The sequence below is a fragment of the Anguilla anguilla genome, chromosome 15 (assembly GCF_013347855.1).
Source record: "Anguilla anguilla isolate fAngAng1 chromosome 15, fAngAng1.pri, whole genome shotgun sequence".
NCBI classification, from domain to species: Eukaryota; Metazoa; Chordata; class Actinopteri; order Anguilliformes; family Anguillidae; genus Anguilla; species Anguilla anguilla.
Genome location: NC_049215.1, coordinates 34,108,462 through 34,122,592, shown reverse-complemented (window position 1 = coordinate 34,122,592; position 14,131 = coordinate 34,108,462). Strand labels below are relative to the sequence as shown.

General features: G+C 42.9%; 2 protein-coding genes across 4 annotated transcripts in view; both read right to left on the bottom strand.

The window, feature by feature from the left end:
* Positions 1 to 6,155, bottom strand: part of LOC118213660 (toll-like receptor 8) — a 7,606-nt gene extending 1,451 nt beyond the window's left edge. Inside the window, exons 1-2 of the mRNA XM_035392673.1 lie at positions 5,836 to 6,155; positions 1 to 1,730 (exon numbers count right to left, since the gene is read on the bottom strand). The exon at positions 1 to 1,730 is cut by the window's left edge and continues 1,451 nt beyond it. Coding sequence (XP_035248564.1) covers positions 1 to 1,730; positions 5,836 to 5,838 — 1,733 coding nt within the window. The 5' untranslated portion in view covers positions 5,839 to 6,155. The remainder of the gene's footprint in view (positions 1,731 to 5,835) is intronic.
* A 663-nt stretch (positions 6,156 to 6,818) lies between these two features.
* On the bottom strand, positions 6,819 to 12,223 carry tlr7 (toll-like receptor 7). Of its 3 annotated transcripts, none has more exons than XM_035392916.1 (2): positions 11,848 to 12,223; positions 6,819 to 10,850 (listed from the first exon to the last, which is right to left on the bottom strand). In XM_035392916.1, the coding sequence occupies exons 1-2, from the start codon at positions 11,881 to 11,883 to the stop codon at positions 7,695 to 7,697; spliced, it is 3,192 nt and encodes a 1,063-aa protein (XP_035248807.1). In that variant the 5' UTR covers positions 11,884 to 12,223; the 3' UTR covers positions 6,819 to 7,694. The 3 variants fall into 3 exon arrangements, with proteins under 3 accessions (XP_035248807.1, XP_035248810.1, XP_035248811.1); XM_035392919.1 differs by having other exon boundaries at positions 11,881 to 12,223; XM_035392920.1 differs by lacking the exon at positions 11,848 to 12,223 and adding an exon at positions 11,315 to 11,331.
* Between the last annotated feature and the right edge of the window lie 1,908 nt (positions 12,224 to 14,131).

Genomic DNA, 14,131 nt, shown 5'->3' with positions numbered 1-14,131 from the left:
TTCAAAGAAGGCAGATTCTCCAAAAAATTGAAATTGTGCGTCACACCAGACACAATGAAATAATGAGGGTTGTAGCTCAGGTCCAGCACCTCCAGTTTTTTTAGCTCAGAGAAGGCTCCGTCATAGGCCAGGTCTATCTTGTTGTAGGACAGGTCCAGGTACTTCAGGTTCGACAAAGGAAGGAATTCAGTTCCGTTCAGAGCTGCTGCAAAGCCATTCCTGGAAAGGTTCAAGCAGGAGATGTTCTCAAAATCCACAAATTGCACTGGGGAGATGAAGAAGATGTTGTTGGAGCTGAGATCCAGAACTCGACCCGAAGCGAAGCATTCGTCCTTCACGAGAGCACGCGTTAGCGAATACCTGTCATCCATTTTGTGTTTCTCGCCAGGTCCTGTCAAGAGAGGGTTCACGTAGGGGCCTGGATTAAGACCGACGTCCATGCCATTGTCTCCGTATAGCTTCCTGCACCGGTCTTCGTGGGAACTGTTGGTCGTGGGATAGAGTCTGTTTTCCGACAGATATATTAGTTTGACATTTCCAAATTTTTTAAACACAGCGGAATCTGCATGGACGATGAAATTTGTCCCCAAATCCAACACAGTGAGATTTCTTAGGCCTGACAGGGGACTCAAAGTATCATGGCAAATTTCTTTAAACACATAACCCTGTAGATGTAGTATCCTAAGAGACACTAATTTAGAAAAATCTGCTGAAAGCTTGCGTGTTGAGGGATACTCCTTCAGCGCATAGTTGTAGGACAGGTCAATTAACTCCAGATGCGGTAAATTATCCAGAAAGCCACCCGTAGAAATAGTGTCAGATAAAAAGTTAAATGAGAGGCCCAGAATTTTTAGATTTCTCAAACTTGCAAACCAGGATTTTTTTATTATCCTGAGAGAGTTCCCTGCAAGGCTCAGTGTCTCTAGTTTAGTGAGAGAGTGAAAGGCCCGGTCATGAATCTCAATGTTTTCGCAAGGCTCACACGGATAAGGTGAATTGTGACATCGTTGGCAATTTCCCAGGAGCAGGAGAACGTTCAGGTTGGTCAGCCGTCTGAAGTCCTCACTAGTAATCAGCCTTATGCGGTTAAAGCCGAGGTTCAGGGTGTGTAGAGAGCTTGGTAGTTCTTCTGGAACACTACTTAAGTTATTATAGGCCAAGTTCAAATTGTTTAACTCGGTTAGGTCCGAGAAGCTCCGATTTCCAGCATCGTACTCCTTGCCGCAACGGTTCCAGTAATAACAGTTTTTGGACAAGTCCAGTTCATTAATATTCTTAAGCTCAGAGAAGGTTTCTCGGCTGACCGATGTAATTCTGTTGTTACGGAGGTGCAGCACTTTCAGTCCCCGAGGAAGGTTTTCTGGAACATTCTGAAGAACGATACCGCAGAGGTTCAGCTCCTGAAGGTTTGCTAGATGCGAGAACGCCCCATCGGCGATTTGCACCGCACGATTGTCGTTCGCCCAGTTGAGATTGAGACGCGTCAGGTTCCACAGTCCATCGAACGCTTTGGCAGATATGTTTTTGATACGGTTTTCGCCAAGACAAATCTCCGTGGCGTTCCGAGCGATCCACGTAGGCACTTCCCGCAGCCTAAGCCCGTAGCAATCAAATTTGATTGTGGAATTGTAGTCTACGATTTCACAGGGAAATGGATGCTTCCATCCACACCCAACATGTCTGAGCAGGAGACACAGCATCACCCAGTTCCACCAGCAGAGGGCAGTAGCCTGAAAATGCATGAAGTCATTGTCACTGTAGAAAAACACAGCCAGGTTTCAAAATACAGAGGAATGGTTTATTCTTAACTACACCGTGACCAGATTTTATTATGACTTAACTGATCAACTGAATCTCGTTTATTATCTATGGCAAAACCTTTTGTCCATTTCACCTTACGCGTCTACATGGAGCAAATCTATACCACTTGTTCTTACAGAAATAAAAGCTATTCCAAAACACATCCCTACCCATGGAGACAAACAACATTTTTAAAATCTGCCTGTATATGAGACTTATATTTTACATAGTACTGTTAAATTCTTATATATAACCGAGCAGGAAATTATACATTACCATGAAAACGTATTTCCCCCCTTCCCGATTTCCTCCATTAATGTACATTTGTCACACTGAATAGTTTCAGATCTTTAGGCTAAAATGTAATACGAGACAAAGGGGAGCGGAGAAAACACATTTTAAAATTATTTCATTTATTTAATAATAAAAAAGTCACCAAACACCCTTATCACCCATTGTGAAAATGTAATTGCCCCCTTTAAATTGAATAACTGGTTGCACCACCCTTAGCGGCAATAATTGCAACAAAACGCTTCCTATAACTTGATATCTCCCGAATAATTTTCTGGTACGGAGCACGATTCATTGTTCCGTCAACAATGAAAAGTCGTCCAGGTCCCGAGGTAGCAAATCATTTCCACGCCGACACACCACCACCACCATGTTTGACTGCTGGTATGTAGTTCTTACTGTGATACGCTGTATTTGCATTATACCAGACATAACTCTGGAGGTAAGAGCGGCTGTCTGGCAGTCGGAGGGTTGCCGGTTCGAGCCCCACCCTCGGCGTGTAAAGCGTCAATTGTAAAGCGCTTTGGATAAAAGCGCTAAATAAATGCAGTCCATTTGCCAGTTACATAATGGGACCCATGTTGTCCAAAAAAAAGTTTAATATTTGACTCATTTGTCCACAGAGCCTTATCCCAAAAGGCTAGGGCAGGGGTGGCCAACTCCGGTCCTGGGGAGCCGCAGGGTCTGCGGGTTTTTGTTTTGACCTTAAATACAACAACCACTTAGACAAAAGAAACCAGGTGAGGTGAGTTAACTATGTAATCAACTGCTTTAATTGATCAATTAAGTGCCGAGTAAAAACAAAAGCCAGCAGACCCTGCGGCTCTCCAGGACCTGGGTTGGCCACCCCTGGGCTAGGGGATTATCCAGGGTTTTTGTTTTTGCAACCGTGAGACGAGCATAAATGCTTCAGTTGGTCAGCAGTGGTTTCGCCCGTGCTCCATCGCCCAGTCGTCCAGAGAGGCCTGCAGTTCTTCGAAGGTTCTTCATGGGTTCTCTTGGGACTTCTTGGATGAGTCGTCGTTGCACCCTTGGTATATCAACAGCCTTTTTTTCCCCTCATCTCTTCTGGAATTTCCTTTGCTCGTGGCAGCATAGTGCGCTTGTAGAAACTTTGTGGTTACTCTGACGATTGAATCCAAATGAGGTTTAGATTCAACAGGGCTGGCTGCAATCAAGCCTGGCTGTGCTCAGTCAGCAGAATCTAATTATCAAATAAATTTGGTTACTTCATTGAGTAACTAAGTGGGCAATTACTTGTTCACATGGATGATAAGGGTGTTTGATAACTTTTTTTCACTAAATAAGTGAAATAAAATTTTTTTAAAAAAAAGCTTTTTCTGTTTACTCAGTTCCCCTTCGTCTAATATTACATTTATTTTTTCTACAGACCGGAAACCACCCAGTGTGGCAAATATATAATAATAGAGGAAATAGGCAAATACCTTTTTCACGGCACAGTACACACATTCTTTCATTTTTCCACCTCTCATTTTAGAAACGTCTTCGTTAGATAGTCAACATGCAGACTAAGATTCAAAATAAGATTCGCTTAGCGTCATAATGACGTAGCGGATTTTCAGATTTAAACGCCCTCTTCCTGTCACAGGTCTCGAGTCATGATCATGAGCTATCATGAAGAGATGCAGCAAAGCTCTGCGAATTGAAAACCTGTTAAAAACGGCTAAATATTTGTTTATCAATACGGTACAAATAGGCCTATGACTTCCCTGACCCCACCATCACCATCACTGCATAGATACAGCTTTAAAAACTAGAGGCTGAGTGTTTGATTTTTCATCGTCATAAGGGATTGCATTGTTCTTACGAATGTAAACAAACAGATAAACCAGAACAGAAAATGTAAACATTGGCATCTAGCAGACACGGTTACCCAGGCTGACCTGCGCAGCTTCTTGCATTTTGTGAAACACAGTTTGCGTCCATCGATATAGCTGGACATGTACGGAACCCGTTCAAGTTAACGACCTTGAAAATCAGTACTGCGTTAAATTATTTTGGGTGAAGCTGTTGACAAATCACTTTTACCGTCATTCCATTTAGGGAACAGAGACTCCTTGCTGATTCAGATCACACTTCCCCATCCTTCATTTACTGTCCTTTGTCTTTTAGGCTACTTCATGTAAACAGACCAAAGCATTCCAGTAATACGAATACAATTATGGTGTGTCACTTTGGTCGTCAGTTTCTCGTTCAGTGGTTTAGGACCACTAATACATTGTCCCCAGTGTATAATGGGGAAAGAAAAACTTGTGTAGTATACGTTACTGTAGGTTCTTTATAAAACTCAAGGATAATTAATAATATTAATCTGGAAGCATTTATGGTGCATAACCATTTTTAAAAAATGCATTCTATAGTCCCTCATAGTGCTGCAGCATGCATCAAAAATATAAAAAATAATATTTTAAAAATTATCATATTTATGAAGTGTGAGAATTAGAGGCCAGGAATAGAACAGAGGTCTGTTTCATTTAATGTGGCTGCGATAAAGTACAATATTGTACAATATACAGACAAAAATAATTCAGGATAATAGGAGTAAACGACTTGGGAAAATGAAGAGAACATTAACGGTGCATTTTACGGAAAGAGAAGAATCCTTAACAGGCTGACTTAATTATTCCTGCAAATCCTTGACCGTCCAAAGACATGCAGGTTAGGTTAATTGGAGAGTCTAAATTGCCCCTAAGGTGTAGGCTACTCCTGCCGTTGCCCTTGACCAAGGCACTGGCCTCGGAACTGGAGTTGGTCCCCGGGCGCCGCACTGTGGCTGCCCACTCCTAATAGGACGGGCTAAATGCAGAGGACGCATTTTACTGTATGTACATGTATATGCACGTGACAAATAAAGCCTTCTTCTTCTTGACAGTAAGCCTCGAAAGATTCTGCTGAACTGAAAGTGCAGCTCAGATGTTTTAGCAACATCAAGCAAGAAAAAAAGCACAGAATGTGAGGATGTACACTAAGAGAGGAAGGGTATATTTAGATACGTTAGGTGAGCTCAGGTCTGGCTACCGCACTGTAGCCTACAATGGATATAAGTGTACTGGGGATAGGGCCGAATTAAAAAAGCCGAAGTCTCAAACAGATAGCTTAAAAAGAGATTTCTGAATGCACAGTACTACCTTAATACTGATTCTAATCATTAAGAATAGAGTGATAAAAAGTACTAAAAATTGTAACGGGACCAATTTTTTTTTTACTGTATAATTGTTTCCTCGGTGGAGCCAGAGGACATGCGTAGAAATCTGATAAAATTTAGGGTCAACATAGATTGACCCTCGCCTCGCTTTCAGTGCAAACGAATAGGTGTTCCATGGGCTACTGAAGCCAAAGGTTTACTCTGGTTGCTTTGCATTTTTCATTTTTTATGGCAATAGTTATAACGGTTATGGTTCTTACCTTTTTAAGTCATGGGAACAGCAGTACCCATATAGTTTAGCTTTGAAATTCTTATTGATTGCAAGATTCTGAGCCAAGATCGTCCCAATGGCTAGTTCTCATAAAGAAGATTAGCTGTGTATGTTCTGCAACAAGCAACTACAATCATTTAGCTGGTATATTATTTAATTAATGAAACAATTGTACTTACAATAGAATAACCTAAAACTTACAACTATTTAAACTATTTAAATACATAAATAAGAATGTAGTTGATGAAAAACAAAATAATTCCCATTGATGGCAACTTAGATATTTACAAAAATATTGCCAACTTACCATGATATCGCCGATGAAATGCTGTTATTTTTTAATCCCCGGGAGAGCGTGGACTGCATCTGAAACGTCAGAACAGAAACCGCCTGTACGGCCTCCCTGGCCCTCTGAGCCTGTTACTGAGGCGTTAACAGGAAGTAGTCTGCCTGCAGTTGGCTACGCTCATGACATCTTTAGCTGGCTCCGCCAGCACTGGTGTGCGAATTAGAATTTTGAGGCCTGAAAGTTCCTTCCTCATCTAACGAGCTGTTCATCAGATGGAACGCTCAGACCTGAGACGAGTCGCCGCACAGCTGCCACCGAGAGAACTGCCGTTATTGCGGAATGACGTTAAACTTTCCAACCGTGCCCTCCTTCATTCTCACACGTTCTGTATGGGGAAGTTCCCCTCATTCACTTCCCATTTTTTGAGGGAGAAGATATCGTTTTGTGTGTCCCAGATTTACAATTAATTTATAACAAATCTTTGGACCAGGGCCTTGTTTTCTAATCTCTGCAAAAGCCAAAAGAGATTTTAAACGCTTGACTTGACTTGAAACCTTCATTGCAGGGAAGTCCCACTGAGGAGCCCTGATTACACATTAAACATTCACAGTGACAGTTTTACAAGCTACAGAGGCAGTGACCTTGATTGCTTTTCCTAGTACAGAAGGGCGTAAATAATACAACAATAGGACTAAAATAAATTGCAAACAAAATGGAAGCAAATCCAAATTCTGTGTTGCAACAACGCAGTACAAATTAAAACTTAAAAACCATGCAGATAGGAATCTAAATTATTCCGTGGTCTTACGACAACGAGGAATTGTGGTGCTATTTCAGTGTACCCTCCTGCACATTTTATCACAGGCTTGCACGCAAATGGTAAATAAATTTATATTTCCTAAAAAAAGAGGGGAAGAGATGCTTACCGAGAGGTAAAAAAGAAAAAAGAAAACCACTTTATTAAATTAAAAAAAAAATTAAATCATGAACATTTTAGACAGTTTTGTTTTTTAAATTTAATTGTACACTGCAATTCTAGTAAAGATTTAATTTCTCAACCAGCATTACATACTGAAGAAGCCAGTGAATCTGCCGTCTCTTCTTATCTAAATAAAACTACATCAAAACTGGAACGTTTACTTGCTACCTATGTTAGCTGACTGGGACTACAGAAAACCATCACTTACATACTGTATATACCAGAAAGCATGTTAGCATTAGGAATAGTGCACAGAGCTAAGTATACATATACATACATATATACATTTTTATTATGCATAGTATAGTCCAGAAATGCCTGTATAATATAAATTATTTTCCTTCTAAAAATGGTCTTTGAAATAAATAATAAATGGGATGTGTTGTGGTGTGAATTAGTGACCTGATTGGGATGATTCATTTTTGTTTGTAAAGTGGTAACCATACTGACAATTACATAAGATGCAAAACATCAGCTCTGTAACCAGGAAGTAATTGAATGTATTCATGGCCAGCCTGACCTAAGAACCAGCAACATAAGTAAAATCACTGTCCCCGACTTAAAGATTTTTTCATACATATTATGAATATTTAGAAAAATAAATTGAACACATAATATAATATAACATAACAATTGTGCATGTGTGTGTGGGTGAGAGAGAGAAATAGACAGAGAGAGCTTTGAAAAACCATACATATAGTTATATATGTGTCAATGTGTCATTGATTTTCATCCAGTTTTTTTCCTTGATTTTTGCCAAGTCTGGAGAAATGACAACTGTCTATTAAGTAACAGTGCAGCTCTCAACAGTACATATGGATTCTGGAAAATCAGCAGTTGCACGTGCATACTAGGTACAGTACACCTTTTAAGGTAGATTACTGGATGTAAAGCAGTGTTAAAGAATCTCTTGGAAGAGTTTGCTGTACTGCTTGTGACCATCTGTAACCATAGCACTCCTGAGACAGTGCCAGAAGTACGGCTGGGCTTTTGGATTTGATGGCCATTCCAACAAAGATCTCCTATACAGCCTCTTCCTAAGCCGGAGGTACTTGGACCGTTGAGGCACCTTCTCCAGAAAGATCAGGAGAATGACATCGGCCTTCTCGTCCATGAGGCGTTGGTGGGCCAGGTAAAACGCCATCCTGAAGTTCCCGCTGCGGATGTACTTGTTTGTGAGGACGAACACGGTCTTCTTGCTCTGTTGGATGCTCTGGCAGAGGTTGTCGATGGTCGGGCACCCAGGGAGCCAATCACGCTCCTCCAGACAGAGCTGCAAAGGAGGGTCCCCTTGCTCCTCCAGCTGGACCTGGAGCTCCTCCATCACCCAGTCAGACACAGCCCGGTCCTTCTTGTCGTATACTATGAAGGCATCGTACGCGGTGGCTTGTGATGACAGTCGGCTGTAGCCCTTGACCTTTGCCAGGCAGAAGTGGTAGATGTACCACACGTCCCAGAGGTACAGGTGGGCAGAGATGGACAAGGTGAGAACCCCGAGGATCGTCGAGGTGAGGAAGACGTACAGAATTATGGACAGAGAGCTGTGCTGGCATGCCTCCACGCTCAGGTAAATGACGCTGGAACCTCTCAGGTCACTAGGATCAGCGCAGGTGACCTCAGTCGCCAGCCTGGGGATGTTCACCGTTGTCCGGTTGATCCACATGACAAACCAAACAGCCTTGCAGGAGCACATGAACTTGTTTCCATGAAGGAGCAGCATATCCAGATGATTGAGAACATCTTCTGGGAAACTAGACTGTTGAATGTACTGGATTTCGTTAAAACTGAGGTCCAGATGTTTCAAACCGTAGGCGTCTCTTAAGAAGTGTGGGGTAAGTTTTGATATTTGGTTATTGTGTAAGACCAGCTTTTTGATGGATCTGGTGCAGTTGGCAAGCTCTCGGGGAACAGTTTGTAACTTGTTCTCGCTTAAGTCCAAGATCTCTAACTCAGAGAGGTACATTAGGTCCCCCCAACTGAAGGTCTTAAATACATTTTTGCTCAGGTACAGCTCGCGGAGGTTCGTGGGGAAACCCTTAATAGCCTGTGAGGGGATGAAGTTGAGGTTGTTGCTGGATATATCAAGAACAGTCAAGTTGACTAATTTTCTGAAGTAGTTTACATACCTTGTGTCTCCATCCCTCCATAACATGTCCAGCCGGTTGCCTTTGAACTCCAACAAACTAAGAGAACGACTCTCCATCTCCGTGTTTGTTGAGGTGGAAATTTGGTTGAAGTTCATGAACAACTTATCAAGCTTTGGTAAATTATTTGTGAAGTTCAGCATGTGAGTAAGACCCTCAGATACGAAGTAATGTTCATTTTGACTGATGTCGAGAACTGTCAAATTACTCAGTTCCTGGAAAGCGGTGGAATAGAGCAAGTCCAGACGATTATACGAAAAGTCCAGATACTGGAGATTTTTCAAAAATTTGAATTCTGAGCCGTTCAGACTTTGGCTCATGGCATTTCCTGAGAGGTTTAGACATCTGAGTTCTGAGAAGTTTAAGAATTTGGGATCGAGGAAGAATATATTGTTCCTGCTGAGGTCCAGCGTTTTCCCAAACTCGATACACTGCTGTTTGATGACTGGCATCGCAGAGCTCGCCTCCTTGTTCTTGTACTTGCAGCTGCGTGCGTATTCATCGTACCTAAAATAGTGAACATCTTCCCCGCCAGAGTACTGAGCAGCGCCAACCATGGGCGTGGCAACTGAGGTTTCCCCCCCAAAAGATTCCTTCGGACGTTCGCCGTCAGAGGGGGAGGATATTTTGTTGTCAGAAAGGTTTATTATTTTAATGTTCTTGAGCTCGGTCAGAATCCTGAGGTTGGTCATCTTTATGAAGTTGGTGCCCAGATCCAAGATTTCAAGGTAACGGAGCTGAATTAATGGGCTGATGTCCTTCTTAGTCAGCTGCTGGAAGACGAACCCTCTGATCCTGAGGACGCGGAGAGAGGTCAAGTAGGAGAAGCTCGGGCTGAGACTCAGCGAAGCAGGGTACCGCTGCAGCTCATAGTTAAATGAAAGGTCCAGCTCCTCCAGGCCTGGTAAATACACTGGGAAGGTGGTGTTGGTTATGTGCCTCGCCAAAAAGTTGCTCGAGAGGTCCAGCACCTGCAGTCCTTCTTTGGCCTGAAACCATTCCGATTTGACCGTCGTGAGAGAATTGCTGTGGAGGCGCAACGTTTTCAATTTCGTCAGATTCTTAAACGCGGCGGCGTCAACGAACAGCTCGCCGTTCCCGGGACACGGAGTGCAAGGGAAAGGGGCGTTGTAACAACGCGGGCAGTTCCCGCTCAGATCCAGAATCTCCAGCTCGGTCAAATTCCGGAAGTCTTCCGCGGCGATGCTCCTGATGTTGTTGTTGTAAAGGTACAGCTCTTTGAGGCTGGCCGGTAAGTCATGGGGGACGTGCGACATGTTGTTGGACTTGAGAGACAGGACCGTGAGATTGCGCAGGCGGGAGAAGGCGCCCTCCTCGATGTAATAGGAGACGTTGCACGGATTGCGATAGTAACAGTTCTGGCCGAAATAGAGGACCTCTATGTTGGTCAGTTCGGAGAGGTTCTCCCTGAGGATGGTGTGGATGTTGTTCACCTCCAGGCTGAGCAGGGTGAGGCTCGGCGGGAGGCCCCTGGGGATGCTGGAGAGCTGGTTCCCGTCCAGGTACAGCGACTTCAGGTTCCTCAGGTGCCAGAAGCTCCGGTCCTCGATGGTCACGCTCTTGGAGCACACGCGGTCCTTGGGGCCGATCTTGATGGGCACGCAGTTGCAGCGCAGGTCGATCTCCACCAGGCCGTACAGCCCCTGGAAGGAGCCCGTCTTGATTTCCGGTATGTGGTTGATGGTGAGCGTGATGTTGGTGGCGTTGCCCGGGATACCAGGTGGAATTTTTTTCAGGCCCCGCTCGGTGCAGTCCACGACCACCGTGCTCCTGTTGGCGGTCACATCGCAGGGCAGGCTCTTGGGGTACCACACAGCTTCATCACACGAGGAGACACACCACAAGACCAGGGCAACGAGCACCTTGGAGGGAGGCCCAGAGCCTGTCATCTGTGAAGGGGGGGGGATTGGAAACAGGTAGTCATTAAGTCATCGGAGATTAATCTGTAATATCTATTAAAACACTAATGACAAAACTTTAGTCATTATTCATCATCTCTAATCACAAATCACAATTAATCTCTAATGTCATTAACCAGGTATTCAGACTCAGTAGACACCTGTAACACAGTTTACACCTGTAGAACCCTGTAACACAGTATATTTAAAAAAATGTATATGGCTTGTAATCGTCTCACTAAAACCTGAGTTATATCATTTTCTTTACTGCTTAAGATAGGGATCCGAAAGCAGGACTATAAAAAAAGTTAATATAGAACTTTATAATTAACTGCGCTTTCCAGTGTTTGTCGATGTTTATATTTGTGGTCCCAGTATATTATACATGGAACTGAACAAGACTGAGAACAGACAAAAGAAAAAATAATAATGTGGGGGTGATAAAATGAGCTTACTTCTAGGCTCAAGGAACTCTTAATGCAAGATGACAGTTGCTATTAAATAAAAAAAAAAAAGCATATTTACATCACATTTTAAGCATTCAGCAGACACTCTGATCCCAAACAAACCACAATTTTATTTTATTTTTTTAAAACAGCTGGATACTCGGTTAAAAAAAAACTCAGTAATTCAGGTAAAGCAGTTTGCTCAAGGGTACAACTGTAATCTCTTCCCTGAACCTATAACCATGGAAAGACAAGGCCAGGTCTCTAACCCTTACACTACACAGCCTATAAGGAGTATGTCCATATTTTTCCCCAGAATCTTTGAGGGACCACTGTTTCTTTGTTCTATTCTCGTGGATTTATGATTTTTTTTTTTGTTTTCTAATTTATTTTTACTGCAGCAATAATCCTTCACATCTTCACTTTTGAACGCTCGACACAGAATCTCTCCCTGAGTAAATTCCACAGGATAAAACACAATCAGTCTGGAACACATAAATGATTACAAATACGTGCAAATTCACAAATCAGTCACTACTCACCCAGAACAGAGAATTTTCACAGTTGATACTCACCATAATCTCGGATTTAAAAAACAAATGTCTTTGAAGAAAAACATCGATTTTAGACAACGGATCTTCACCGCGGTACAGCAGTCTTCCAGAAAAAAAAAAGAGTAATCCTACCAGAGACACGTGTGAGAGAGGTAGACCATGAGAACTTGTGCGTGTCTATACATAGCCTTACTTCCTCATTGGCGCTCAACATTCAGCTACACAAATGCATGCAATTTCCTCCTTAAATATTGTTGGCAGGTAGACAAGCAGTGCAGAGCAGCGACAAGGGAGCATCAGGCACAACACAAGCACAAGAAATAAGTTTTGAAATTTCATACTACACCAATATGTATATATATATATATATATTCGCCGTTGGTGTGTGAGTGTGTGAATGTATGGGTGAATGTGAGGCATCAATTGTAAAGCACTTTGGATAGAAGTGCTATATAAATGCAGTCCATTTACCATCTCAGAATTCAGACCGTGCGAATGCCAGCTCTCGGGCTGGGTGAATAACCAGCAGGTAGCCATTGTGGTGGTGTGCACCTGCACCTGCTCTGGCTTTCCCTTCCCTTTTTTCGACACATCGGCCAGAATTTCTGACAAAACAAAGTGAACCTCAAGCTGAATCGCCACTTTCCTATTACACTGTGCTTTCACATGCAAACTAGATCATGTAATGTTTTGTGTGTGTGTATATATATATATATATATACACACACATACATACATATACAGACACACACACATACACACACATTATAAACCTCTGCGGTACTGGGTAGGACCCACTTTTTTACCACCAGAACTGCCTGAACTCTTCACTTCATGGATCCAGCAAGGTGTTGGAAACATTCCTTCACACCTTCGATCCACGCCAAATCGATTTCGGCTGTACACGCACGCTGAGAACCCCTCGTTCCATCTCATCTTAAAAGGTGCCCTATTGGATCGAGCTCCGTACACACACACACACACACGCGTGTGCGCACCCACGCATACCTGCATGCATGCTCACACACCCCTCTCCGAAAGTTGGGTTGTTTTGGTTTCTCAGTAAACGAAAGTGAATCTTTGAGGTGACAGTCTGTGGTTCAGTGGTTCTGCCCCCCCCCCCCCCCCAGTCATACAGGGACCCAGGGTATCTGCAAGTGCCCCCAGGGACATTTTAAATCCCCTTTGAGCATGTGTCGCTTAACGTTGCACTGAACCCACCTTCGGCAGAAAATTAATTAAAATGAATGAATTTATTAAAAAATTAATAACATTTAACGAAATCACAGGAATTGGCAGAACATTCCAGAAGTTTCGTTGCCACGTAGGAGTGTTCTCAACCACTTCAGACGAGAACCACCGTGAGTTGGAAGACATTTTCGGCCATAATTGTGGAACCCTTCCTGAATCCGACAACAGGTGTTTGACATTTTAAAAGCCCGAGTCACGAGTGGCTGCGGAAGAGAGGATCATGGGTAACTTAAAAAAAAAAAATTAAAAAAAATCTATAATTCGGGCGGTGTGCCACATAAAGCATTCTTGTGCGGTGATCTGAACTGAAATGGAAATTCACTGTGCCAGGGGTGTTCGAGGCTGGCAGCCTTAAGGACTAAAGCCTAATTTATACTTTGTCGCAAGACCCTCGCGACAAGCGTCGTGTGACAAAAATAAAATTGTCGCACAACGTCCCGCGCTCATACTTCTGTGAAGCTCTCTGACGAGGGTTCTATCGTCTCTATGGTAACAGTACGCCGAACCCCTTACAGTTTGTTTGACAATCGAATTTCTGAACATACGGCAGCGCCCGGTGAATTACATAGGCCGTGTAATAACACGTATCCATGACAACACATTTCAGTGTTCCATCTGGCTGTCCAATCAACGCTGCGCGACAAAGTATGAAGTTCTGCGACATAAAATTCTAGAGGTGCGCGACACTGAAAAAAGTTTCCAGTGTTTCCCCAGGGAAGAAGAGCTCCGATTAACTGGGCGTTTCCACGACTCATAACGCGGTCCTCAGTTTGGCTGCCCTGGCCAATCAAAACCGCCATTCTCTAGTCCAATGGCTGCACAGCCCCGCTGGTGGACCACACAGCCATCAGCCAATCAGAACCAAGTATTAATACAAGCCATAAAGAGAGGCATAATATATATATATATATATACTTATGCAAATTGCAATACTAATATAAAATATCAGTTTTTAATAGATAAAAATATTTTTTAAATGATTCAACAACAATCACGACTGTATTTGTTTTGTCATTCTTTC

Bases quoted from the DNA above. Each gene is read 5' to 3' on its own strand.
- tlr7 (XM_035392916.1), bottom strand. From the start codon at position 11,883: ATGGTGAGTATCAACTGTGAAAATTCTCTGTTCTGG. The intron at 10,851-11,847 runs GTGAGTAGTGAC...CCCCCTTCACAG, and splicing joins GTGAAAATTCTCTGTTCTGG to ATGACAGGCTCTGGGCCTCC.